At 42.5% G+C, this 27,674-nt stretch overlaps 1 protein-coding gene across 4 annotated transcripts in view; it reads right to left on the bottom strand.

Moving 5' to 3' along the window:
• Positions 1 to 21,494, bottom strand: part of cracr2b (calcium release activated channel regulator 2B) — a 37,196-nt gene extending 15,702 nt beyond the window's left edge. Inside the window, exons 1-14 of one of the 4 annotated variants that reach the window (XM_014170407.2) lie at positions 21,383 to 21,494; positions 21,007 to 21,119; positions 15,212 to 15,492; positions 14,539 to 14,650; positions 14,307 to 14,436; positions 13,982 to 14,128; positions 12,640 to 12,730; positions 10,014 to 10,109; positions 4,536 to 4,723; positions 4,049 to 4,120; positions 3,777 to 3,831; positions 1,867 to 1,946; positions 1,547 to 1,676; positions 1,211 to 1,343 (exon numbers count right to left, since the gene is read on the bottom strand). In XM_014170407.2, the coding sequence (XP_014025882.2) occupies positions 1,211 to 1,343; positions 1,547 to 1,676; positions 1,867 to 1,946; positions 3,777 to 3,831; positions 4,049 to 4,120; positions 4,536 to 4,723; positions 10,014 to 10,109; positions 12,640 to 12,730; positions 13,982 to 14,128; positions 14,307 to 14,436; positions 14,539 to 14,650; positions 15,212 to 15,492; position 21,007 (1,516 nt within the window). In that variant the 5' untranslated portion in view covers positions 21,008 to 21,119; positions 21,383 to 21,494. The remainder of the gene's footprint in view (positions 1 to 1,210; positions 1,344 to 1,546; positions 1,677 to 1,866; positions 1,947 to 3,776; positions 3,832 to 4,048; positions 4,121 to 4,535; positions 4,724 to 10,013; positions 10,110 to 12,639; positions 12,731 to 13,981; positions 14,129 to 14,306; positions 14,437 to 14,538; positions 14,651 to 15,211; positions 15,493 to 21,006; positions 21,120 to 21,382) is intronic. The other 3 variants (XM_045706012.1, XM_045706011.1, XM_045706013.1) reach the window with 3 other exon arrangements.
• Between the last annotated feature and the right edge of the window lie 6,180 nt (positions 21,495 to 27,674).

The following is a 27,674-nucleotide window of genomic DNA, read 5'->3' as shown; positions in this document are numbered from 1 at the left end:
AAGTTATAGGCTTTAAATTCCCGGATGTCGTAATCATTCCAGCTTTTCATCTAGTACAGTTCGCTGCATGATACTGAGGAAGTGAATCGTCTTTGACAACAGCTGATAATCGGCTGAGGGGGACGTGCTGTACCAAAATGAAGGAATGGCGGGAACAACACATTCTCAGTATTGGTGAGTCTAGTATGTTGATATGTGTTGCTTACTGCATACATAATTACTAAAGAATATGTTATAAATAGTATGTAGTAAGCAAGACAGATTTTGGACATGGCCACTCTCTTACCCACAGTAGTATCCAGTGTGTTATTGGGTCTAACTCTCTTACCCACAGTAGTACCCAGTATGTTATTGGGTCTAACTCTCTTACCCACAGTAGTACCCAGTGTGTTATTGGGTCTAACTCTCTTACCCACAGTAGTACCCAGTGTGTTATTGGGTCTAACTCTCTTACCCACAGTAGTACCCAGTGTGTTATTGGGTCTAACTCTCTTACCCACAGTAGTACCCAGTGTGTTATTGGGTCTAACTCACTTACCCACAGCAGTATCCAGTGTGTTATTAGGTCTAACTCTCTTACCCACAGTAGTATCCAGTGTGTTATTGGGTCTAACTATCTTACCCACAGTAGTACCCAGTGTGTTATTGGGTCCAACTCTCTTACCCACAGTAGTATCCAGTGTGTTATTGGGTCTAACTCTCTTACCCACAGTAGTACCCAGTGTGTTATTGGGTCTAACTCTCTTACCCACACTAGTACCCAGTGTGTTATTGGGTCTAACTCTCTTACCCACAGTAGTACCCAGTGTGTTATTGGGTCTAACTCTCTTACCCACAATAGTATCCAGTGTGTTATTGGGTCTAACTCTCTTACCCACAGTAGTACCCAGTGTGTTATTGGGTCTAACTCTCTTACCCACAGTAGTACCCAGTGTGTTATTGGGTCTAACTCACTTACCCACAGTAGTATCCAGTGTGTTATTAGGTCTAACTCTCTTACCCACAGTAGTATCCAGTGTGTTATTGGGTCTAACTATCTTACCCACAGTAGTACCCAGTGTGTTATTGGGTCCAACTCTCTTACCCACAGTAGTACCCAGTGTGTTATTGGGTCTAACTCACTTACCCACAGTAGTATCCAGTGTGTTATTAGGTCTAACTCTCTTACCCACAGTAGTACCCAGTGTGTTATTGGGTCTAACTCTCTTACCCACAGTAGTACCCAGTGTGTTGGGGAAGTGTCCATTGCAGTAGTGGTGGATGAAGGAGCTTTTGCCCACTCCAGAGTTCCCCAAAAACACCACTTTGAATACCCTCTGAGGGTTGGTGCTGGTCAGTCTGGCCTGTAGAGGAAGGAGCAGATGGGGGTATGGGACATTATTCAGTTGGTCTGTCTAAATTCCCAGTCAAAATGTAAGTATGTCCCAGACCTTCCATCATGGTTTTACAGAATGCAAATGTCCTCTGACTTATATTTGCATACATCTCTCTCTCTCTCTCTCTCTCTCTCACTGAAAGGTGATTCCACTTGAAGAGTCCACAGTACCTGTATCGCTTCAGTCCGTCCAATATCGTCACAGCTGTGTTCTCTGAATGCCTGGCTTCTCTTGGATGAGTTAGATGGTATCCCACCTGAAGCCAGCTCCAGCTCTGATTGGCTGAATGAGCTCAGCTGTCTTAGTAAATCAACGGGACAGAACATTAGTTACTTCCTTAGGTCAATTATACTTATATATTTAGTTACTATAACTTCTCTAACTTTAGTTACTATAACTGTTACTTCCATTTTAAAACTTTATTAAAATAGACAAACTCTGCAGCCTGCATAGCATACGGTTTAGTGGCTGAATCATGGATCAAACCAACCTTTCGATTGGCTCGTCTTGCAGTATGTAGTTCCCTATCACTGAGCCTTTCTTCCGCAGAGGCTTCCTGACATTAGGAGGCTACATGACGGCAGAGAAACCAGAATGAAAAACCAAAATGGATAAAAGGTGTTGTTTAGTATAGGACGTTTATTCGGCACCAAAACGGTGATTAACAACATTTATGTGGTCAATAAGACGTGAAATATCAACATGAACATGTTTACAAAATAGATAACGGTAAATACACAGATACTTCATTTTATGGAGTTCTCAAGTAAAAAAAAAATGATTTGCTTAAAAGCATTGTGTAAAGTGCAACAATTACCGTCAAACTCAGCTTACTAAACTCTAGTTAAATAATCGTCTGGTATATCGTATGTTTCAAATGAAATCATACTGCTAGATTACAATGAGGTTTAGGATCATTTCTTTGTTGCACTAGGAAAATGTCCCCTCTCCCCAGTGTAGTTGTTTATTCTACAATATTGTACTTTGTACTGTACACGCTGGATTGCTAAAAAAACTTCCTGCGTTTTCAATACTTTGTTCCTTTTATTAAAATTATAAACAACAAAAACATTTGATCGAGAAAGATGAAAGTGCTACCTTGGAATCTACAGACCATTAATGATACAGTATTATGGGATGAAAGTGCTACCTTGGAATCTACAGACCATTAATGATACAGTATTATGGGATGAAAGTGCTACCTTGGAATCTACAGACCATTAATGATACAGTATTATGGGATGAAAGTGCTACCTTGGAATCTACAGACCATTAATGATACAGTATTATGGGATGAATATTTCTCACCTTCAAAATAACATTGTTCAAAAACACTGAAACTCAAATTTCTTTTTTTTTCTTCAATAGAATGCCATTTACTTCAGAAACAGCGATTCCCTTTGCGTTGAAACAGCGATTCCCTTTGCGTTGAAACAGCAGACTTAAAGTACCAGCGCTATTGTTTCTGTTCCTTCACCACACAACATTAACATTCATTACGGTATGATTAGGCCCAGAAGTTTTTCCCTTACAATGTAACATGATCTGACCAGGGAAGATCTCCAGGCATTGTTTTGCTCACAGACTCTCTCAAAACATACCCCAAAAAAACAATGACTCTGAAATATCATCAGTTACAAATATTACCCAGTACTAGAGATGCCTTCTATAAACCATAGGTAGGGGAAGTATGGGTAGTAGGTGCGTGTCTAGGGAGAACTAGCATGGTTCAGTAGGGGTAGTAGGGGTAGTAGGGGCGTGTCCAGGGAGAACTAGCATGGTTCAGTAGGGGTAGTAGGGGTATTAGGGGTAGTAGGGGTAGTAGGGGTAGTAGGGGCGTGTCCAGGGAGAACTAGCATGGTTCAGTAGGGGTAGTAGGGGCGTGTCCAGGGGGAACTAGCATGGTTCAGTGGTAGTAGGGGTAGTAGGGGCGTGTCCAGGGGGAACTAGCATGGTTCAGTAGGGGTAGTAGGGGCGTGTCCAGGGGGAACTAGCATGGTTCAGTAGGGGTTGTAGGGGCGTGTCCAGGGGGAACTAGCATGGTTCAGTAGGGTTAGTAGGGGCGTGTCCAGGGGGAACTAGCATGGTTCAGTAGGGGTAGTAGGGGCGTGTCCAGGGGGAACTAGCATGGTTCAGTAGTGGTAGTAGGGGCGTGTCCAGGGAGAACTAGCATGGTTCAGTAGTGGTAGTAGGGGCGTGTCCAGGGAGAACTAGCATGGTTCAGTAGTGGTAGTAGGGGCGTGTCCAGGGAGAACTAGCATGATTCAGTAGGGGTAGTAAGGGCGTGTCCAGGGGGTGGAGCCCCGTATAGTGACAGTGGGTGTGGGGGAGTGGTGATGGAGGAACAGACTGGTGGAGAAGAGGGGAGACGAGGAGAGCGCGTCGGTGACTAACACTGACCCTCTTCTGGGACTGATGTGTGTCTTTCTCATCTCTCAGACGTTTGTTCATATCCCTGAGAGGATAAACAAATCAGAAATAAATTACTTCAAACATATAGTAACGCGTATAGTAAGCACTTCATAAACAACAACGAATGTGATTTGCTCTCCAATAAACAAACTGGTGACAGGCAGGCAGACAGGCAGGCAGACCACAGGCAGGCAGACGGGCAGACAGACAGACAGACACAGGCGGAGGCAGACAGACAGACGATAGGCAGGCAGACAGACCTCAGTAACTCCAACTGCCTCTGCAGACTGTCTTTTTCTTTCTGCATGTTCTTGGAGACCTTGAGCACAGTCCTAGAGAGACACACAGGTGTCCTATGACAATCTCAATGCAAAGGTTGTGGGTTCAATTCCCACAACGATCACATACACATACAAAAAATATATTTTCAAGAGTACTGTGTCAACAACACAAATATAACATTTTTCAGAGAATATGGCAAAGCATGTAGGAGTTAGCCATCCCCTCTCCGACCTCTCTCCCTCCCTATCTAATCCCTCTGTTATCCCTCTTCCCCCCTCTCTACTTCTCCCCTCTCTGCTCTCCCCCTCCCATCTCTGCTCCCTCCCTCCCTGTTCCCTCTCTCTCTTCTCCCTCCCGCCCTGCTCCCTCCCTACCTCTCTCTGCTCCCTCTCTCCCCCTTCCCTCTCTGATCCCTCTCTCCCTGCTCCACCTCTCCCTCCCTGCTCCCTCTCCCCTCCCCCCTACCTCTCTCTGCTCCTCTCCTCCTGGGCAGTGTTAGACTGTAGGAACTTTAATTGTTTCAGGGCTTTCTGTAGCTCTTCTCTGCTGGTCTCTAGCTGCTCCTGGAGCTGTATGTTCAGGCTGTGGAGCTTCTGATTCTGGGCCCTGATGTCTGTCTGCTCACAGCCCAGTGCCTGGATACGAGCCTCCAGCTGGGGGGGATGACACAAGTCATTTTTACAACAATTGTTGACAGACAGATTATTTCACTGTATCCCAATTCCAGTGGATCAGAAGTTTACATACACTAAGTTGACTGTGCCTTTAAACAGCTTGGAAAATTCCAGAAAATGATCTTATGGCTTTAGAAGCTTCTGATTGACTCAAATGATGTCAATTAGCCTATTGGAGGTGTACCTGTGGATGTATTTCAAGGCCTACCTTCAAACTCAGTGCTTCTTCGCTTGACATCATGGGAAAATCAAATCAGCCAAGACCTCAGAAAAAAAAATTGTAGACCTCCACAAGTCTGGTTCATCTTTGGGAGCAATTTCTAAACGCCTGAAGGTACCACGTTCATCTGTACAAACAATAGTATGCAAGTATAAACACCATGGGACCACACAGCCATCATACAGCTCAGGAAGGAAACGCATTCTGTCTCCTAGAGATGAACGTACTTTGGTGCGAAAAGTGCAAATCAATCCCAGAACAACAGCAAAGGATCTTGTGAAGATGCTGGAGGAAACAGGTACAAAAGTATCTATAGCCACAGTAAAACGAGTCCTATATCAACATAACCTGAAAGGCCGCTCAGCAAGGAAGAAGCCGCTGCTCCAAAACCCCAATAAAAAAGCCAGACTACGGTTCGCAACTGCACATGGGGACAAAGATCGTACTTTTTGGAGAAATGTCCTCTGGTCTGATGAAACAAAAATAGAACTGTTTGGCCATAATGACCATCGTTATGTTTGGAGGAAAAAGGGGGAGGCTTGCAAGCCAAAGAACACCATCCCAACCGTGAAGCACGGGGATGGAAGCATCATGTTGTGGGTGTGCTTTGCTGCAGGAGGGACTGGTACACGTCACAAAATAGATGGCATCATGAGAGAGGAAAATGATGTCAATATATTGAAGCAACATCTCAAGACATCAGTCAGGAAGTTAAAGCTTGGTCGCAAATGGGTCTTCCAAATGGACAATGACCCCAAGCATACTTCCAAAGTTGTGGCAAAATGGCTTAAGGACAACAAAGTCAAGGTATTGGAGTGGCCATCACAAAGCCCTGACCTCAATCATATAGAAAATGTGTGGGCAGAACTGAAAAAGCATGTGTGAGCAAGGAGGCCTACAAACCTGACTCAGTTACACCAGCTCTGTCAGGAGGAATGGGCCAAAATTCACCCAACTTATTGTGGGAAGCTTTTGGAAGGCTACCCGAAACGTTTGACCCAAGTTAAACAATTTAAAGGAAATGCTACCAAATACTAATTGAGTGTATGTAAACTACTGACCCGCTGGGAGTGTGATGAAAGAAATAAAAGCTGAAATAAATCATTCTCTCTACTATTATTCTGACATTTCACATTCTTAAAATAAAGTGCTGATCCTAACTGACCTAAAACAGGGTATTTTTACTCTGATTAAAATGTCAGGATTTGTGAAAAACTGAGTTTAAATGTATTTGGCTAAGGTGTATGTCAACTTCCGACTTCAACTGTATATATAACAACAATACATTACCAAACAAACTCTTTAATCCCAACCCTCAGCCCATCCCACCTATCACCATAGACCGCCCTTGTTTGGTTTCCATGTGACAAATATTTTTCAATTGTGCTGTGATATTTTACAAATAATTCTAATCTTTCTAATCGTATATTATCCACAGATTGTGAGCTAAAGATGAAAACCTTTCCTACGACTATTATTATATTATTTATTGACTGCCTATGGCTCAACAGATCGCCCAACACTGCTATTTGTAAGATTAATTTTAATATTATATTTGATTATTTAGTTAATATGATATTAGAAAAGTATTTTATGGGTTTAGTTTCTGTAGCTAACTTAGCTGGCTAGCTACTTCGGTAGCTACTGGCCGGCTAGCTAGCTGAGACCGAGGTTCTGGGTTTTCTCGGGAGTTTCTAGGGAGTTTTTTCCTAGCCACCGTGCTTCTACACCTGCATTGCTTGCTGTTTGTGGTTTTAGGCTGGGTTTCTGTACAGCACTTTGTGACATCAGCTGATGTAAGAAGGGCTATATAAATACATTTGATTTGATGAGAGAACGTTTTTCTGAAGCAAATCTTTTCTGACAGTGACATTTCTATTTTGTTTATTATGGATCCCCATTAGTTCCTCCCAAGGCAGCGGCTACTTTTCCTAGGGTCCAGCAAAATTTAGACTGTTATACAATTTTTAAAAACATTACAATACATTCACAGTGTGCCCTCAGGCCCCTACTCCACCACTACCACATATCTACAGTACAACATTCTTGTGTGTGTATAGTGCTTATGCTATCGTGTGTGTGTGTGTGCGCGTGTGCCTGTGTTGCTTCACAATCCCCGCTGTTCCATAAGGTGTATTTTTATCCGTTTTTTTAATCTGATTCTGCTGTTTGCATCAGTTACCTGATGTGGAATAGAGTTCCATGTAGTCATGGCTCAATGAGGTACTGTGCGCCTCCTATAGTCTGTTCTGGACTTGGGGGACTGTGAAGAGACCTCTGGTGGCATGTCTTGCGGGGTATGCATGGGTGTCCGAGCTGTGTGCCAGTAGTTCAGACAGACAGCTTGGTGCATTAAACATGTCAATACCTCTCATAAATACAAGTAGTGATGAAGTCAATCTCTCCTCCACGTTGAGCCAGGAGAGATTGACATGCATATTATTAATATTAGCCCTCTGTGTACATCCAAGGGCCAGCCATGCTGCCCTGTTCTGAGCCAACTGCAATTTTCCTAAGTCCCTCTTTGTAGCACCTGACCACACCACTGAACAGTAGTCCAGGTGAGACAAAACTAGGGCCTGTGGGAAATAGCTGAACTTTACTATGACTAGATATTTAACCCCGTTTAAAATGGCCGATGTTGAAGCGGTAGAACAGACTGACAAAATTAATCATAGAGGTCTTATAAATCGGTTATATTCTAAAGGTAAACATGCTTGGACTATGTCTGTCATTTCCATATATGTTATGTATTATTTTAAAAAGGGGGCGTTATTAATTTGGCAAAATTATTTATTTTCGTGGGTTTTTACCCCCAATTTTGTGGTATCCAATTGGTAGTTACAGTCTTGTCCCAGTGCGGACTCGGGAAAGGCGAAAAATACATAGGCATTAAGTTATGGGTTTTCAAATGTTATGGAATCTAAAAATCTCACATTAGCTGGTAGAACTGACGACATAAAACTAAATCACAGAGGTCTTATAACATACTCCATTCTACAGGTCATTTTCTGGCTCATGTCTTTTTATATTCATATAGCCTGGGGGCTATGTAGCGTCTCATCTGTCACGTTTGGAGTTGTGTCGCTCTGTTAACGCAGACTTGAATTTCGCTTTACAGTTGAGTTGCCCTGGTCGTGTCAGTCAACAGTAACCTCTACCTTGCTACGTTGCAGATTTAGCCAAGGAGAAGGGCCAATGATTTAATTATATACACACACTAGATCAAATCAAATTGTATTGGTCACACACACATACTTAAATCAAAGTTTATGTGTCACGTGCGCCGAATACAACAGGTGTAGACCTTACAGTGAAATGCTTACTTACAAGCTCTAACCAATAGCGTAATTAAAAAACTTTTTTTTTTTTAAACACACTTAGCAGAAATGCATGTATTAATGTCTACATTTGTTTTTGCCACATTTATTCTATTCTATTCTATTCTATTGCATACGTACAAATTATATTATGTGAGCTAAACAATGACAAAAAACCCTTAAAGTGTAATTTTTCATTGGAGTTGTAATGTTACTGTCCCCACTAAAATACTTAAATACAGTTCATTTTGGCCTCGAAACTCCATTCATTCCTATCGAGGACTGGTCCTTCTGGAAAGGCCCAATATGGCCGACCTCTGGCTTCAAAGCCTCTCACTGACCAATACAGAGCATCAGCAATCCAGGGTTTATATACATCATTTAGGTGGACAGACAAGAACAGCAGGCCAGTGGAGTATTTTGAACAGCAAAAGTCAGGGGTTAACTGGTAAGAAAGAGGAAGATTTAAGTGACCCAGACACAGGCCCAAAACAAGTTAAGCTAACCCAGTATTCTCTTGACCCTTTTTCGATTGCAATACTAGAAACACACTAGATAAGACACAGAGACAGCAACAGAAGAACATGATATGATGGAGAGAGATACCAGACAAGACAGAGACAGCAACAGAAGAACAGGATATGATGGAGAGAGATACCAGACAAGACAGAGACAGCAACAGAAGAACAGGATATGATGGAGAGAGATACCAGACAAGACAGAGACAGCAACCGAAGAACAGGATATGATGGAAAGAGATACCAGACAAGACAGAGACAGCAACCGAAGAACAGGATATGATGGAGAGAGATACCAGACAAACACAGAGACAGCAACAGAAGAACAGGTGATAGTGAAATACAGGCAGTGGAAAAAGTAAAACATGTTTTTTCAAAGAATTTGCAGGAGAGGTGAAAAAGCAGTGAAATTACTATTAAAACAATTGTATACTTTTACAAGCAGGACAGAGAGAGAGAGAGAGAGAGAGAGAGAGAGAGAGAGAGAGAGAAAATTAGAAGACTAAGAGACAGTAACAGAAGAGAGCAGATCACTTAAAGCAGTGGTTCCAAACCAAGGTGTACTAGGTCCCCTGGGGGTATTTGGCCCATCCACAGGAGGTACTTCAGAATACTCATGAGACCGTCGGGTTACTGGTAAAATACACATTCAGGAGAAGAAGTTAGCCAGCCTGCATGGCAACCGTTATTGTTAGGCATAGCGACCAATGTTTTTGCAGGGATTAAATTATTTTGGTTATTTGTCCTCAGATGGAAGGATGAAATAGTATGAATTGACTTTTCAAAATAAGTCATTACAGACATCAACAGCATATGTCAATGAAGTGACAGTGCAGCTTTTGTGATTGGACAGTGAGCATTCTAGGCATTGTTGTTGACCCTGTTATACACTGGCTATTCTGGCACCGTGTTTCTGGTGCTAACGCTGAAAAGTCGGGAGCTAACCTTGCTCCGGAGCGGGGGCCAGCTAGACCTGGGCTAAGACTGCTGCTAGTCCACTTTATAAAGTGTGAACACTCGCTTAGCCCCGGGTTAAAATCTCCCTTTGTACTCCAGGTGAGAGTAAGCACCCTTTCAGTTTGTTAACCAACTCAGATGTAGAAGAAGAAAATGGACTACTTCAAAATGGAGATGACCTCGATGCTCAGTGCTCTCACAGACGTCATAATGGGACAGACACAAAGAGTCATCTAAGTCTATGATGTCTCTACCTCTCTCTGCTTGGCCAGGGTGATCTCCAGTTCCTGCTCTCTCGTCTTCAGCTCCTCAGCAATCTTCTGTCTTCTGTCCCACTGTCTGATACTGTCCTTTAACATGAAGTACAGTCATCATTATCATCATCATTAGCCATTAGTTAGGGCTGAAATACATCACTATATTTTTTTCTGTGTCTACGGGCTGTACCCAGCTAAGCCAAATCGTAGTGAACTAGTAGTGGTAAAGTACCTACACCTCGCGGCATCTCGGTGGCAGTACGATTGGAGAAATGGGGCCAGAATTGGGCTATATTTGCTGAGCAGGTTTGCGCATCTGTAGCAAGAAAATCATCATGGCAACCGAAGAAGACGCTGTGGTCCTGTCTATTGTTATCAAGGGGGGGTAGTGCAGCCGGTTCACAGAGGAGCAGCACTCTGCCAATTCTCAGAATATTGCTTGTTTAATAAAAAGTTTAGACGAAAGTTGAGTCAATATGTCTCGTACGATCGCTTAACGATTCATTAGCATTCTACTTAAACTGAATATGGTTGCATAGTATAACGTTAGACTCTACTGTTGGACCAATAACACCACAGAATAAGGCTACTTAGGAAAAAAAAAAATACTATTCAGCACAATGTTCATGTGGCCTGAACTCAACAGCTCGAAGCACTAGGCTTAGTATGCTTTGACTGAAACAAAACAACAAGAAGAAGTGTAGCTTCTTAATAAATCCCTGTGATTAAACAGTAGTTAAACTACTTAGCCTACAATCTTTCAATAAGATTGAAATGCATATTCCCATGAAACTGATTGGGATCAAACGGTTAGCATGCTGATGCAGCATGGAAGTTTCACTCGTAAAACGTGAAGAACTGTCATTCATGATTAACAGTGATGATGGACTATCATTTTTTTATAAACTGTTTTAGGATAAAAAATAAAAAAATAGAACAAATGATTTGAGCCACTATGCGTAGGTATAGGCAATCATTACATTTGGATGATGCATTGTGGGATATGTATATTCTACAATAGGTTACATTTTGATACCAACTTTCGCAGAAAAATTATGGCTTTTTATTTATATATATATATATATATATATTTTTTTTTTGCGCTCCGGTACCTGAAAAAAAGAAAAAGCACTACGTCAGTGATGCTCAGAAAAAGCTGAGACAAAAGCAAGAAAGAAGCAAATATGGGCACAGGACTGGTTATGGAAAAGAGGACAGTATGGATTGTTGGTCTTGCAGAAAGAGCTTGAGGTAATAACAGGTTTAATGCGACTTGTAACAGACGGTTTGGCTGACATCTCACCAAAACGAAGGGCGCACATCGATACGGCCGGAAGGTGTGAGTTGTTATGATTCTGAACGGTCAGATAGCTAAAAATAATGACAAGAAACCGCCTTGTTGGGAATCATAGGTGTCTCGCTTCAGCTCGTTGTGTCTTGCTATTTATTGATAGCTTGTCTTGTTTTGAGGTGTTTTTGACTGATGTCATAGCCATGCTAATACAGCCTGGTCTCAGCCCAAACGTAACATAGTAAACGTAAATGCTTGACACTCATTAGTATGATTAGTTACGTTTGGTATGTTTACATAAGACAGAAGGGTACTTAAGGCAAAAACGATAGGAGGGTGGCTGGTCGGGGTGGACAGCTGTGCATATTTTTAGTTTATTTAACTAGGCAAGTCAGTTAAGAACAAATTCTTATTTACAATGACGGCCTACCCCGACCAAACCCGGACGGCTCTGGGCCAATTGTGGGACTCCCATTCATGACCGGTTGGGATACAGCCTGGAATCGAACCAGGGTCTGTAGTGACAACTCTAGCACTGACATGCAGTGTGTTAGACCGCTGTGCCACTCGTGAACGTCTAGCAACCCAAAGGTTGCGTGTTCGAATCTCATCGCAGACAACTTTAGCAAATTAGCAACTACTTACTACTTTTAAGCTACTTTGCAACTACTTAGCAGGTTAGATAACCCTAAACTTAACTATTTTAGCCAACCCTTCCCCTAACCCTTTAACATAACTCCTAACCTTAACCCTAATCCCTAGCCTAACATTAGCCAGCTAGCTACCATTAGCCACCTAGATAACAGCCACCTAGCCACCAAAAATGTGTATTCGTAACATGTCATACGTTTTGCAAATTCGTAACATATTGTACGAATTGGCTGATGGACACCCACCAAGGAATAAATACCACACGAAACATAACATACACATCAAACTAAAGGGAGTGTCTCGGATTTACGTACAGAATAATACGAAATGCTCTGAGACCAAGTTGGCTAATATGGCTACAATTCGCTAGCTAGCTAAACAGCAACTATAAAGAAGTATTTGAGAGACAACAAGTGCTCATTATGCATTATTATGTTTTCAACCTATAGTAACCTATTGTATGATATATAATTGTAGAATATACATATGTTATAGTTTACATGTTGTCAACAGTCTAAGCCAACCCCGTCTGTTTTTCCACCATAGTTGCGCACGTGTCGGTTTTGTTGCTAAACAACCACCCCGTCTACAGCCCAGCAGACTACTTACATTTACGGAGTGACTTACAGTAAGTAGACAGTGCATACATTTTCATACTTTATTTTCAGACCAGATAGCTACCTGAGCGAGTCGTTTCTCTCTCTCCTCTCTGTTCTGACTCTCCATCTCCTCGTATATGGACCGAACCACCCTGTCATGGTCACTCTCCCGTCTGAAACACAACAGTACATTAGAGTATGTTAGTAAGTATGTTACCAGTAAGTATGTGAAAAGTTAGTATGTTAATATTAAGTGTGTTAATAGTATGTTACTAGTAAGTATGCTAATAGTATGTTAGTAAGTATGTTACTAGTTAGTATGTTAATAGTTCATGTGTTAATAGTTAGTGTGTTAGTGTGTTAATAGTTAGTGTGTTAATAGTTAGTGTGTTAATAGTTAGTGTACTAATAGTGTACTAATAGTTAGTGTGTTAATTGTTAGTGTGTTAATTGTTAGTGTGTTAATAGTGTACTAATAGTTAGTGTGTTAATAGTGTACTAATAGTTAGTGTGTTAATTGTTAGTGTGTTAATAGTGTACTAGTAAGTATGTTACTAGTAAGTATGTTACTAGTTACTATGCTAATAGTATGTTAATAGTATACTAGTAAGTATGTTACTAGTAAGTATGTTACTAGTTAGTATGTTACTAGTTAGTATGTTACTAGTTAGTATGTTAATAGTTAGTATGTTAATAGTATGTTACTAGTTAGTATGCTACTAGTTAGTATGCTGAGTTAGTATGTTAATAGTATGCTAATAGTATATTAGTAAGTATGTTAGTTATATTGTTACTAGTAAGTATGTTAATCTTATGCTAATAGTACGTTAATAGTTAGCATGCTAATAGTTAGCATGATAATAGTTAGCATGATAATAGTTAGCATGATAATCGTTAGCATGCTAGTAGTTAGTTACTACTAGTTAGTTACTAAGTATGTTACTAGTAAGTATGTTAGTATGTTACTAGTAAGTATGTTACTAGTAAGTATGTTGGTAAGTATGTTGGTAGTAAGTATGTTACTAGTTAGTATGTTAATAGTTAGTATGCTAATAGTATGTTAGTAAGTATGTTAATAAGTATTTTACTAGTAAGTATGTTAATAGTATGTTAGTAAGTATGTTACTAGTAATTATGTTAATAGTTAGTATGTTAATAGTATGTCAATAGTTAGTATGTTAATAGTAAGTATGTTAATGGTATGTTAGTAAGTATGTTAATAATTAGTATGCTAATAGTATGTTAGTAAGTATGTTACTAGTTAGTATGCTAATAGTTAGTATGATAATAGTATGTTACTAGTAAGTATGTTACTAGTAAGTATGTTGGTAAGTTAGAAAGTATGTTGATGTTTACTGCTCCACTTCACCAGCTGTATGAATTGACAGTCATGTGAATGAATGATATGGGGAGAGAATAGAGACCTGTGTAGAGCCTGTTCCAAACTGTCTCTCTCCCTCAGTGAGTCTTGTAGATGAGACACGGCGTGGACTAGGACATCCTCCAGGATAGAGAGCAGCTCTGGTCTGTCTCTCTGGAGCGCACACCACAAGGTACCCAGCTCACACTGACTGACATAAAGACACACAATACAGCAGGTTACAGGGTTACACAGACACACACACACACACCGCAACATAACTCTGTTACAGGAAGCTAGAATCCAAATACTGGTTGCGAATATAAACGTTGGCCGAACTCTCCAAAACGCTTCATCATGTCTTGGAACAATATAGTGTAGTCACTCACTCTTTGAAGAGTTTGTCAGCTCCCAGCTCCGTCAGTATCTGAATAAATCGGAGTTCACCTAGGTCTTCGTTTTCCTCTGTCTCTGTCTGCCTTTTCTCTGTGCTCTCCTCCACCCCCATCAACTCTCCTGCTATCACACAGTCAGACAGAGAAAGAGACAGGGGGGAAATGTGTCAATAGAAGTTATTGGTCAAATGTCCAGCATGTCATGAAATGAGTGAGCGGTACACACCAAGGCCCATGTTAAACTCGACAGGAGTTAGGAATCCGTTTCTGTCTCTGTCCAGACTCTCAAAAACTGACTCCAGCTGTTCTGGGGAGAGAGGTAACTCACCCTGCAGTCTCTGAGAGGAGAGAAGAGAAGAAGAGAGAAGAGAAGAGGAGAGGGGAGAAGAGGGAGGGAGAGAGAAGAGGGAGGGAGAGAGAAGAGGAGGGGAGAAGAAGGGAGAAGAGAAGAGGGAGAGAAGAGAAGAAAATAGCGGAGAAGAGAAGAAAATAGTGGAGAAGAGAAGAAAATAGCGGAGAAGAGAAGAAAATAGCGGAGAAGAAAAGAAGAAAGAGGAGGGGGAGAAGAGAAGAGGGAGGGAGAGAGAAGAGAAGAAGATAGAAGATGAGGGGAGAAGAGAAGAGGGGAGAAGAGGGAGGGAGAGAGAAGAGGGAGGGAGAGAGAAGAGGGAGGGAGAGAGAAGAGGGAGGGAGAGAGAAGAGGGGAGAAGAGAAGAAGAGAGAAGAGGAGGGGGACAAGAGAGGGAGAGAGAGAAGAGAGGGAGAGAGAGAAGAGGGGAGAAGAGGGAGAGAGAAGAGGGAGAGAGAGAGAGAGGACAGGAGAGAAGAGAAGACGAGAGAGAAAAGGTTTAATAAATATGTTAAAGCTTTCTGAATCTCAATCCACTGGACTCACTAACCTGCATATCTCTCTTGGTGATGAAGCCTTTTCCTTCTTTATCACAGAGAACAAACAGCTCTTTGGCCTTCCCCATGGTCTCTGGCTGCACCATCCCAGAAACCCCTTCCTTGAAGCTAGGTGACCCCCCATGGCCGCGCCCCCCTACCCCCCTGCCACCCGGCCTGGGACTGCCACATCCACCTGGGGTTGAGAAGACCTTCTGTCTGAGGCTGCATGGGGATGCAGTTCCGCTTCCCTCACCTACCAACACCTCCCCGTCCTTCAACCAGCTAGACATCACTGGAGGGGAGGGGGCAGGGTGAGAGATGGATGGAGACAGAGAGAGGAAAGGTGAGAAGGAGACAAGGAGAGAGAGAGAGAGAGAGGTTACGCTTCAAATGGTGTCTAATCTATTAAAACAACAGTCTCAACCAGTCATGTGATGTCAGTCAATCATCTATTCATTATCCCACACAGCAACAACAAAAAGCTGCTATACGAACTTTCTAGCAATTCAATTGTTGTGTTTATATAAGCTGTTAGATTAACTTCCTAGTAATTATATTGTTGTGTTTATATAAACTGTTAGATTAACTTTCTAGTAATTATATTGTTGTGTTTATATAAACTGTTAGATTAACTTTCTAGTAATTATATTGTTGTGTTTATATAAACTGTTAGATGAACTTTCTAGTAATTATATTGTAGTGTTTATATGAGCTGTTAGATGAACTTTCTAGTAATTATATTGTAGTGTTTATATGAGCTGTTAGATGAACTTTCTAGTAATTATATTGTAGTGTTTATATGAGCTGTTAGATTAACTTCCTAGTAATTATATTGTAGTGTTTATATGAGCTGTTAGATTAACTTCCTAGTAATTATATTGTAGTGTTTATATGAGCTGTTAGATGAACTTCCTAGTAATTATATTGTAGTGTTTATATGAGCTGTTAGATGAACTTTCTAGTAATTATATTGTAGTGTTTATATAAACTGTTAGATTAACTTCCTAGTAATTATATTGTTGTGTTTATATAAACTGTTAGATTAACTTTCTAGTAATTATATTGTAGTGTTTATATGAGCTGCTTAGAGAAAGAAGAAACAGAAAATGGTAACACAGCTCAGTTACACAACCACCCCTCACGATTCTCCTTCAAGCTTTCCTTTATCTGTCTGTCTTTGTGTGTGTATCATGTCTTCTCTTTTAAGTGTTTACAAAGAATCCTGTCAGGTCAGGATCCTGCGGCTGCTCTGTTTACATTAACTGAAGGGTAGCCGACCAGGCCATGCAGATACTCCCTTGTTAAACATTACAGTACAGACCACACATAGTAAAAGTGTTTTTGTCTTGAGCTACTACAACAGGTGCTAGCCACGTCATGAGTCCGTATTCATAAAAGCACCTAAGTGTAGCAGTGCTGGTCTTAGGATCAATGATTGAAGTGGATTTAACAAGTGACATCAATAAAAGGGGATCATAGCTGTCACCTGGATTCACCCGGTCAGTCTATGTCATGAAAAGAGCAGGTGTTCTTAATATTTTGTATATTCAATGTGATAGATTATATATATATATATATATATGCATATATACTTATCCCATGTTTTCTTGGTGTTACAGCCTGAATTCTAAATTGATTTAAAAAAAATAAAAATAAATCTTCACCCGTCTACACACATAATGACAATGTGAAAACCTGTTTTTAGGAATTTTTGCTCATTTATTGTAAATTAAATACATAAATATCTAATTTACATAAGTATTCACATCCGGGAGTCAATACTGTAGAAGCACATCCAACTTTGCGGCAATAGTTTGGGGAAGACACTTCCTGTTTCAGCAAGACAATGCCCCCATGTACTAAGCGAGGTCCATACAGAAATAGTTTGTCGAGATCGGTGTGGAAGAACTCGACTGGCCATTTTCGTGAACGGGGTAGTGTACCCACATACACACACAGTGGTCAGTTAATTAGGTACACCCATCTAGTACCGTGTCGGACCCCCCTTTGCCTCCAGAACAGCCCGAAATCTTAGGGGCATGGAAACGTTGCTCAACTGTTATCAAGGGACCTAACGTGTTCCAGGAAAACATTCCCCACACCATTACACCACCACCACTACCAGCCTGTACCGTTAACACCAGGCAGGACGGGGCCCACGGACTCATGCTGTTTACGCCAAATCCCGACTCTCCCATCAGCATGACGTAACAGGAAACCGGGATTTGTCGGACAAAGCAATATTTTTTACACTCCTCAATTTTCCAGCGTTGGTGATGGCGTCTCCACTGGAGCAGCTTCTTCTTGTTTTTAGGTGATAGGAGTGGAAGCCCACCGGACCTCTGCTGCAATAGCGTCCCGAGATGCCGTTCTACACACCACTGTTGTGCTTCACAGTTATTTGCACGATTTTTGCCAGTTTCCTTCGACCTCTCATCAACAGTTTTTTGTTTGCCGCACCATTCTCGGAAAACCCTAGACACTGTCGTGCGTGTAAAGCCCGGGAGGCCGGTCGTTTCTGAGATCCTGGAACCGGCGATCATACCACACTCAAAGTCACTTAGGTCACTCGTTTTGACCACTCTAACATTCAATTGAACAGTAACTGAATGCCTTGATGCCTGTCTGCCTGCTTTTATATAGCGAGCCACAGCCACGTCACTCATTGTCTGTAGGAGCAAACCATTTTCATGAACGGGGTAGTGTACCTAATAAACACTGAGTGTACAAGAATTACAAACACCGTCTCTTTCCATGACATAGAATGACCAGGTGAAAGCTAAGATCCCTTATTGTTAAATCCACTTCAAATCAGTGTAGATGAAGGGGAGGAAACAGGTTAAAGAAAGATTTTTAAGCCTTTATATAATTGAGACATGGATTGTGTATGTGTGCCATTCAGGGGGTGAATGGAGAAAACAAAATATTGAAGTGCCTTTGAGCGGGGTATGGTAGAGTTTCCCGTGTGTATCAAGAATGGTCCACCACCCAAAGGACATCCAGCCAACTTGACACAACTGTGGTAAGAAGCATTGGCGTCAATACGTGCCAGCATCCCTGTTGAACGCTTTCGACACCTTGTAGAGTCCATGCCCTGACTAATTGAGGCTGTTCAGAGGGGTAAAAGGTGGGGTGCAACTCAATATCAGGACGGTGTTCATAATGTTTTGTCACTCGCAAAATGACTTGTTGACTGTTCTAATGATGTAACCAGTTTATAATAGCACACCTCCTCAGGCCTTATTGCTTAAGTATCCCATTTGTAAATTGTGTAACCCAAACATGATTAGTGACTTTTAATTTCTTAGGCTAAGGCTATGCCTAGAACACTACGCATAGAACACTACCATTCAAAAGTGTCCTTGTCTCCTTCATTGTACCACTAGTGTATAATGTAATGTGTGTGTGTGTGTGTGTGTACACTGTGTAGCCAGCATCCTACAGAAGTGAAGCACCCATCTGTTCCATGTGTTATCAAACAGTAAACAGCCCAAGGGACATTGTGATGGCATTTCCAGAGAAACAAATTAATTGGTTCACTATCAAGTTACAGCTTTACATTTGTGGGGGAAGTAGTGAAGGAGTGCACAGCTCAGCAAGAAGGAGAGATTATTCGGCTGCACACCATTATATCTGTGCTTGCTTGAGCTTTCCTGGGCTTTAATGGAACAAGAGAATAGTCCCAAAACCGCAAACCCCGTCCATCTGTCACTCCAGGCAGGCTAGAGCCAACGCTGAAAGTATTTGACAGATTTCTAATAGTATCTGAACCCAGGTCTGCCCTCCACTGAGCACCAGGACATAGATAATACTCACCAGGATGGTGTCATGTGATGATACCCTCTGTCTGTGCATGTGTCTGTGCGTGTGTGTGTCTGTCTGTCTGTGCGTGTGTGTGTCCGTCCGTGTGTCCGTCCGTGAGTCTGTCTGTCCGTCCGTGAGTCTGTCTGTCCGTCCGTGAGTCTGTCTGTCCGTCCGTGAGTCTGTCTGTGTGTCCGTCCGTGTGTCTGTCCGTCCGTGTGTCTGTCCGTCCGTCCGTGTGTCTGTCCGTCCGTCCGTGTGTCTGTCCGTCCGTCCGTGTGTCTGTCCGTCCGTCCGTGTGTCTGTCCGTCCGTCCGTGTGTCTGTCCGTCCGTCCGTGTGTCTGTCCGTCCGTCCGTGTGTCTGTCTGTCCGTCCGTCCGTGTGTCTGTCTGTCCGTGTGTCTGTCTGTCCGTGTGTCTGTCTGTCCGTGTGTCTGTCTGTCCGTGTGTCCGTCTGTCCGTGTGTCTGTCTGTCCCTGTGTCTGTCTGTCCCTGTGTCTGTCCGTGTGTCTGTCTGTCCGTGTGTCTGTCTGTCCGTGTGTCTGTCTTTCCGTCTGTCCGTGTGTCTGTCTTTCCGTGTGTCCGTGTGTCTGTCTGTCCGTGTGTCTGTCTGTCCGTGTGTCTGTCTGTCCGTGTGTCCGTGTGTCTGTCTGTCCGTGTGTCTGTCTGTCCGTGTGTCTATCTGTCCGTGTGTCCGTGTGTCTGTCTTTCCGTGTGTCCGTGTGTCTGTCTTTCCGTGTGTCCGTCTGTCCGTGTGTCCGTGTGTCTGTCTGTCCGTGTGTCCGTGTGTCCGTGTGTCTGTCTGTCCGTGTGTCTGTCTGTCCGTGTGTCTGTCTGTCCGTGTGTCTGTCCGTCTGTCTGTCTGTCTGTCTGTCCGTGTGTCTGTCTGTGTGTCTGTCCGTGTGTGTGTCTGTCTGTCTGTGTGGCCATCAGGTGGCATGGCCAGGGGAAAGGGACATGCAAATGAAGCATTTGCAGTGGTTTTGCATTGACATAACCATTACGATTGCCTGCAATTATTATGTGGTAGAGAGATATGGTAGAATGAATGGAATCAGAATATATATATTAGTACCAATAGACCTAGGCATCAAGGATTCTACAGTGATTTCGGCCTATACTTATTCAAATTAAACTATTTATTTTCACATTTTCTAACCGAAACTTCCGACTGGAAAAAAATAGTTTTTTTTTTTTTAATTCCATATAATATATAATTCAAAGTTACCCTATTAGATAAAATTCCATCAAAAACAGAATCCATCAAAATACTTCTGAGTTCTTACATTCTGTGTTGTTTACCATTTACCAGACAAACTGGTATGATACTTCTGACGAGAATATAATATGCATCTCAAAAATGACTACATGTTTAAAGATAATACCATAATATGCACCCCATATTAACACATTATTCTGAACACATTGAGAGATATTTGATGATACCACATGAAGTACTTGGAAATATATAAACGACTAAAAACATGAACCATATAAACGATTTAAAGTTGAGAAAAAAAACATGAAATATATAAACTCCTAAAAACATGAACCAACAACATCTCTCTGCCATGTCTTCTTACCTGCTGTCTAAGATCTATGAAAATACATGTATGCTAACTGTACTAAACCATTTAAAAGGTAAATAAAACAACTTTACTTATATCTAAATACCACCTTTAGAATGTAGATGGGTTTATAAAATACTTTGTAGTGCTTATTCATGAATAAGAATAAAGTAAGAATAAAATACATATTTATAATTCAGTTTGTTTCTTTAATCCAAAACTGAAGTGTTCCTACTCAAGCCGTGGTTAATGAATAACTACAGAAAGCAATGTACAGTAGTTAGGGAAACCTGATCCACTGTGAAGCTATGTATTATTAAAAAGCTAAACAGTAAGGCGTTCATTATCACATCAACTAAAAACAACATTTATATTATGACCCTGCCAGTGCAGAATTGAATATGTAATGGTCGTAAGATATAATACTCGTAACATACTCGTTTTGAAGCGTCCGACTCACCTCTCCGATACTTGTCCCAGGTGTCAACCACCTGTGTTCGCCGAGGGACTTTAAACTTTCCCTGCAAGTCACTAGAGGGCGCATTGGAACCTGTTGGTGTTACCGTAAAGTTTCGTGAAGCGAGACATCCCACTCCCTCGTGTTTTCTTGTTTCAATGGAAGATAATCAACTAAGTAGACCAGACCCAGCTGCAATCGAATTGGCGTCTATGGGAGAGCCACCCCTTTAAGTAGACAGGAACTGACCATTTTTTTTTCTCAAAATCTTAATTTATCCACAATCTTTGGTGTAGATAAGTAAACATGAAGTACGCAAAAGGGCTATGGGTATTTTATCAATTAGAGGTACTCACCTCCTGCGTCCTCTGTCCTCACTCTCTCGCCTCCTTTTGAAACTGGTCAAAAGGAGAGAATGTGGATGGAATTGCGCTCGTTTGAAATGAGACGGCACTTTTCCACTCGTGCGTCATTAGGCAAATGACGTTTATAAGGGTGGATTCCCCCCAAAATGTTTGCGATCAAAACAAATGGAAGTTTGTTTTGCAATACATTTTATATATACAACAATAAATTCCATGTTGTTTCTGAAACGTGTGGATGGTTTTCTCTTCCAACAATACAACAGCTGATTCAAATGGGGTTCACCAAAAGGTGGCTATCAAGGAGGGAGGGGGACCTTACTGAGTTTGCCTACTAAGGAATGTATAGGCTCTGTGATTGACACGCTCCTCGACCACTTATCGGTTTCTGGGTCACGGAGGAGTGCGGGTCATGGCTAGAAAGGATACCGAATTTGTCAAAGTGACGTTATAGGCCGGTCTTTTCCAGGTGCGCCGATACTGTAGAGCTGTTACAGGAATAGTATTTTACTAGCCTGAAAGCTTTTGAAGACCATCTGAAGTATTATAAACAGGAAACAAGGACCACATTTGTGGTAAACAGAAAGGATGAAGCGTCTGGACAGAAGGGTGAATTCGAATTCATTCAAGGAGCGTTATTAATCTAGGTCGTTAGTAGTGGAGGCTCCTCAGAGGAGGAAGGGGAGGACCATCCTTTTCAGTGATTTTTCATTAAAATAAAAATACTGAAACATTTAAAAGTCATCATTTTTAGATAAATCTATACAAAATATTCACGTCACCAAATAACTGATTAAAACACATTATTTTGCAGTGAAGGTCTACAGTAGCCTCAACGGCACTCTAGGGTAGCACCATGGTGTAGCCGGAGGACAGCTAGCTTCCGTCCTCCTGTGGGTACATTGACCTCAATACAAAACCTAGGAGGCGCATGGTTCTCACCCCCTTCCATAGACTTACACAGTAGTTATGCCAACTTCCGGAGGACGTCCTCCAACCTATCAGAGCTCTTGCAGCATGAACTGACATCTTGTCCACCCAATCAAAGGATCAGAGAATGAATCTAGTACTGAAAGCATACGCTACAGCTAGCTAGCACTGCAGTGTATAAAATGTGGTGAGTAGTTGACTCAAAGAGAAAGACAATCGTTGAACAGATTTGAACAAATTCATTTCTTCAAAAATGAAGGAGGAGGAAGAGAGAGAGAGAGCTTGATTTCGTTTTTTTTTTTCACTTTCACTTACTTATCTAGCAAATGCAGCTAGCTAGTTTAGCCTACTCAAACACCCGGCTCGAACAGAGGGATGTTAGCCAACTGTCTGTGACTATCCAACATGGGAACTCTTCCAAGTCATGGTAAGCTTTTGGTTTTACAAATGTATTGCCACCGGGGCCCGCCCGTGAAACTGATAAACTGATTACTACACTGTAAGGCATCATTACTATGTTGACTGTGACGTTACTTTAGCTAATGTGGTGAGCTAGCTGCGGTCATGATATGAAGGTTTGGCTTGGAAAGGTTTTTATCAACTGGTCACAGACAGCTAATGTGTTGTGCATTGAAGTCCACAAGCGAAGGGAAAAGGTGAGAGGAGGAGAGAGCGTTGACGCGAGAAGGAATACAACAAGCTGTTTGTATGTGGCTGCTATGAAAGTCAACTGTTTGCGTATGATCAGGGATGTATTCATTCCGACCGATTTCTGTTGAAAAACTTTCTTAAATGGAAGCAAACGGAACGAAACGTGGGATAAACATACCTGAATTTGTCCAATAGAAACTTTTTTGTTTGCAAATGTTGGACTAATGATTACACCCTAGATTAGCTAGATGCAGGCAAGAGTGTGCAAAGCAGTATTGAATGTGTCACTGTCTGTCCATGTTGTCACTGTGTGTCCATGTTGTCACTGTGTGTCCATGTTGTCACTGTGTGTCCATGTTGTCACTGTGTGTCCATGTTGTCACTGTGTGTCCATGTTGTCACTGTGTGTCCATGTTGTCACTGTCTGTCCCCTCAAATCTTTCTCTCGACCTGTGTGCACCTACATTGAATTCATAGTCTGGGTTGTAGCAACCTCATGATGGGTATGGGGGAAATTAGAGTATCATGTAGTAGCTTAAACCAATCGATGTTACATTGAACTGGGTGAATGGAATATAAATGACAGTCATCCAATATGCTGTAATAGAAATAAGGCCACGCTCATTAAAGAAAGTATTGTCCTCCCTCATCTTAAACGGCACCTACCGCCACTGGTCGTTTGTAAGCTAGTTATCAAGCTAGCTAACTCTGTTGACTGGCGTAAGATAGCTAGATAAGTAGACGTGTGTGTGTGTGTGTGTGTGTGTGTGTGTGTGTGTGTGTGTGTGTGTGTGTGTGTGTGTGTGTGTGTGTGTGTTATTAATGGATTTTAGATTATCCATCAAGCTAGCTGTAGAGATGAACTGCTATTCTAACTTGTGTCATTTGTTTAACTTCTCAGATCTCGCACCGTGAAAAAACTTGCATTGGGAACTCAAATATGTTCCTTATGATATAACCTCCTTCCTGGTGGTCGGTAGGAGAACCTGCCACCAGGGAAAGGATAAACATGCAAGTGATAAGAAGAGGGAAACACAAACGTTAAGTTAGTTAGTTAATGTTTACAACGATGCAAAATGAAGGTATTTGTATTTATGAAGGATCCCCATTAGTTCCTGCCAAGGCAGAAGCTACTCTTCCTGGGGTTTATTATGGATCCCCATTAGTTCCTGCCAAGGCAGCAGCTACTCTTCCTGGGGTTTATTATGGATCCCCATTAGTTCCTGCCAAGGCAGCAGCTACTCTTCCTGGGGTTTATTATGGATCCCCATTAGTTCCTGCCAAGGCAGCAGCTACTCTTCCTGGGGTCCAGCAACATTAAGGAAGTTATATACAATTTAAAATATTACAAGACATTACATTTCATAACACTTTCCCCAACACAATTAGTGTGTTCCATCAGGCCACTACTCCACTATCACATATTTACAACATCCATGTGTATGTGTGTGTATAGTGCGTATGTTATCGTGTGTGTGTGTGTGTGTGTGCATGTGTCTGTGCCTGTGTGTGTGTCTCTTCACAGTCCCCGCTGTTCCATAAGGTGTGTTTTCATCAGTTTTTTTTATCTGATTCTACTGCTTCAATCAGTTACCTGATGTGGAATAGAGTTCCATGTAGTCATGGCTCAATGAGGTACTGTGAGCCTCCTATAGTCTGTTCTGGACTTGGGGACTGTGAAGAGACCTCTGGTGGCATGTCTTGTGGAGTATGCATGGGTGTCCGAGCTGTGTGTTAGTAGCCACTGAACAGTAGTCCAGGTGCGACAAAACTAGGGCCTGAAGGACCTGCCTTGTTGATAGTGTTGTTAAGAAGGCAGAGTAACACTTTATTATGGACAGACTTCTCCCCATCTTTGCTACTGTTGTATCTAAGGTGATTAGGATTGACTGATATTGGGAGGAGGGGATGTCTGTCAGGAAGGGAGAAATGAGAGAAGGTGAGAGGTTGTGAATGGTATGTGGTAGAAAGGGGAAACAGAAGAGAACCACAAGATGCAGGATTCCTTGTTCCCCCAATATCTAAAGAAAACAGATGGATACAGGGCTTTCTCCTGCAGAGCTCCTCTTTCATGTGGCAGAATCAGACGTTTTAGTCTTGTAAGTTAAAGTAGGTAACGTTACGTAGCTAAGCCTTGGACAAATACTCCTTGTCTCAGCATGAACCCCCTGGGCTAGTGGCTTATACCCCCTGGACTAGTAGCCTATACCCCCTGGACTAGTAGCCTATACCTCTTGGACTAGTAGCCTATACCCCTTGGGCTAGTAGCCTATACCCCCTGGACTAGTAGCCTATACCCCCTGGACTAGTAGCCTATACCCCCTGGACTAGTAGCCTATAACCCCTGGACTAGTAGCCTATACCCCCCTGGACTAGTAGCCTATAGCTACCCCCTGGACTAGTAGCCTATAGCTACCCCCTGGACTAGTAGCCTATAGCTACCCCCTGGACTAGTAGCCTATACCCCCCTGGACTAGTAGCCTATACCTCTTGGACTAGTAGCCTATACCTCTTGGACTAGTAGCCTATACCCCCTGGGCTAGTAGCCTATACCCCCCTGGGCTAGTAGCCTATACCCCCCTGGACTAGTAGCCTATACCTCTTGGACTAGTAGCCTATACCCCCTGGACTAGTAGCCTATACCCCTCTGGACTAGTAGCCTATACGCCCCCTGGACTAGTAGCCTATACCCCCCTGGACTAGTAGCCTATACCTCTTGGACTAGTAGCCTATACCCCCTGGACTAGTAGCCTATACCCCCTTGACTAGTAGCCTATACCCCTCTGGACTAGTAGCCTATACGCCCCCTGGACTAGTAGCCTATAGCCCCCGGACTAGTAGCCTATACCCCCCCACCGGACTAGTAGCCTATACCCCCCCACCGGACTAGTAGTCTATAGCCCCGGAGTAGTAGCCTATACCCTCCCCCGGACTAGTAGCCTATACCCCCACCGGACTAGTAGCCTATACCCCCTGGACTAGTAGCCTATACCCTCCCCGGACTAGTAGCCTATACCCCCCCCACCGGACTAGTAGCCTATACCCCCCCACCGGACTAGTAGTCTATAGCCCCCGGAGTAGTAGCCTATACCCTCCCCCGGACTAGTAGCCTATAACCCCCACCGGACTAGTAGCCTATACCCCCCCACCGGACTAGTAGCCTATACCCCCTGGATGCTTAATGCTGAGAGCCAAGCAGAGAGGCATCAGGTCCCAAGGTACTGGACTGATGAACCATCCTTGCTGTCTCTGCTTGGTTGGCTCCCCACTGAGTCTCTGGCTTGTTGCACTCAGGGGTGGTGTTGGACGGGGCCACATCGTCTCTCGATCCCCCTCTCCCAGTCTCCAGTGTTTATGCTACAAACCATCCCCTATGGGCCATGGTCAGCTTGTCTTATCTGATGTACTAACCCCTTTCTTTTGTCCTTTTCTATGTCTAATAACTCCCGGACGTGCCTGGCCCAAGACTACCTGGATGTGTGACTGATCCTGGACTGCAGCTGAGGACCCCTGGCAGTGCCTACCCCTAGCCTCGCCACCCTTCTGTCCTCTCCTGTCTTAAGTCTAGTTCTGGACAAATAAACTATTTTATGAGACTGGGAAACCAGCCCATACTGTAGACAATGAGATTATTCCAGAATACTATCAAAGTAAAGATTGTTTTCAATGATTATCTATGATGCATTTAACATTTCCGTTCAACAATATGGCCTCTGACAAAGGAAACTCTTTCTCAAAATCCTATTGTGTTTGTGGTGTGGTTTCTCTCACAGAACAGGAGGCCGAGGAGAAAAGCACAGGAACCAAGATGCTGGGAACAAGATAAAACAAGGTGAGGTAAAACAAGGTGAGGTAAAACAAGGTGAGATTAAACAAGGAACATCTGTGGGCGTTAACACACTGTTAAGTTCTAATTTTCAGAGTAAATAACTCACGGACATGAGAGAAGCTTAACCAAGTTTATTCTTCCTAAAGGGTCGACACTGACTCTGTAATTCAGAGACAGACATGGCTTCCCCCGTGGTGGTATTCATACCCCACTTTGGGTGGAGTCTCCTTATCTCTAAACATTGGATCCTTCTTGCTAAGCAAGGAACTAAGTGATATGATCTTTCAACAGTTTCTCCCCTTATCAGTACTGTCATGACGTTGGCCTGTTGGGGGAGGTTTATGACTCCCATAAATACCTTTCCCCTTTTCTCTCTACTCTATAGAGTTGACTCTTGTAAAGCCTTTGTAACATAGAGAGTCTGGTAACATCGAAAGGTGGGAAACGGAACCATATTTCGGTTATCCAACCAGTTGAAAATATGTGTTGGTACTTAATGAATATGATCTCAGATCAGTTGTTGTCTGAGACATTACTACTAATGACAGAATGACATAAAATGTATCTTGGAAAGTCGACACATTCTAGTACACATGGAATTGTTGTGCAATCTAAATGTTTAAATATGAAACTATTTGTGAAAAGATTAAATGTAATTTTTAGCTTCTTAATGAGAGAACGGTTTGTCAGAAGAACACCACTCTGCTCACTCAGAGGCCCCGCCCAAGTGAACAGACTTTGGTTGTAAACGATGAAACACGCCCTTCTTTCACCACTATATAAACCCCTTGACGAAAATTCAACTTTCTGTTCCAAGGATGTGAGGACTTGCGGTCCCCACGTTGAAAGGACAAAGACCACCTCCAGAACTAATCC

Source organism: Salmo salar, chromosome ssa23 (assembly GCF_905237065.1).
Source record: "Salmo salar chromosome ssa23, Ssal_v3.1, whole genome shotgun sequence".
In the NCBI taxonomy this organism is placed as follows: Eukaryota; Metazoa; Chordata; class Actinopteri; order Salmoniformes; family Salmonidae; genus Salmo; species Salmo salar.
This window is presented reverse-complemented; position numbering and strand designations above follow the sequence as displayed.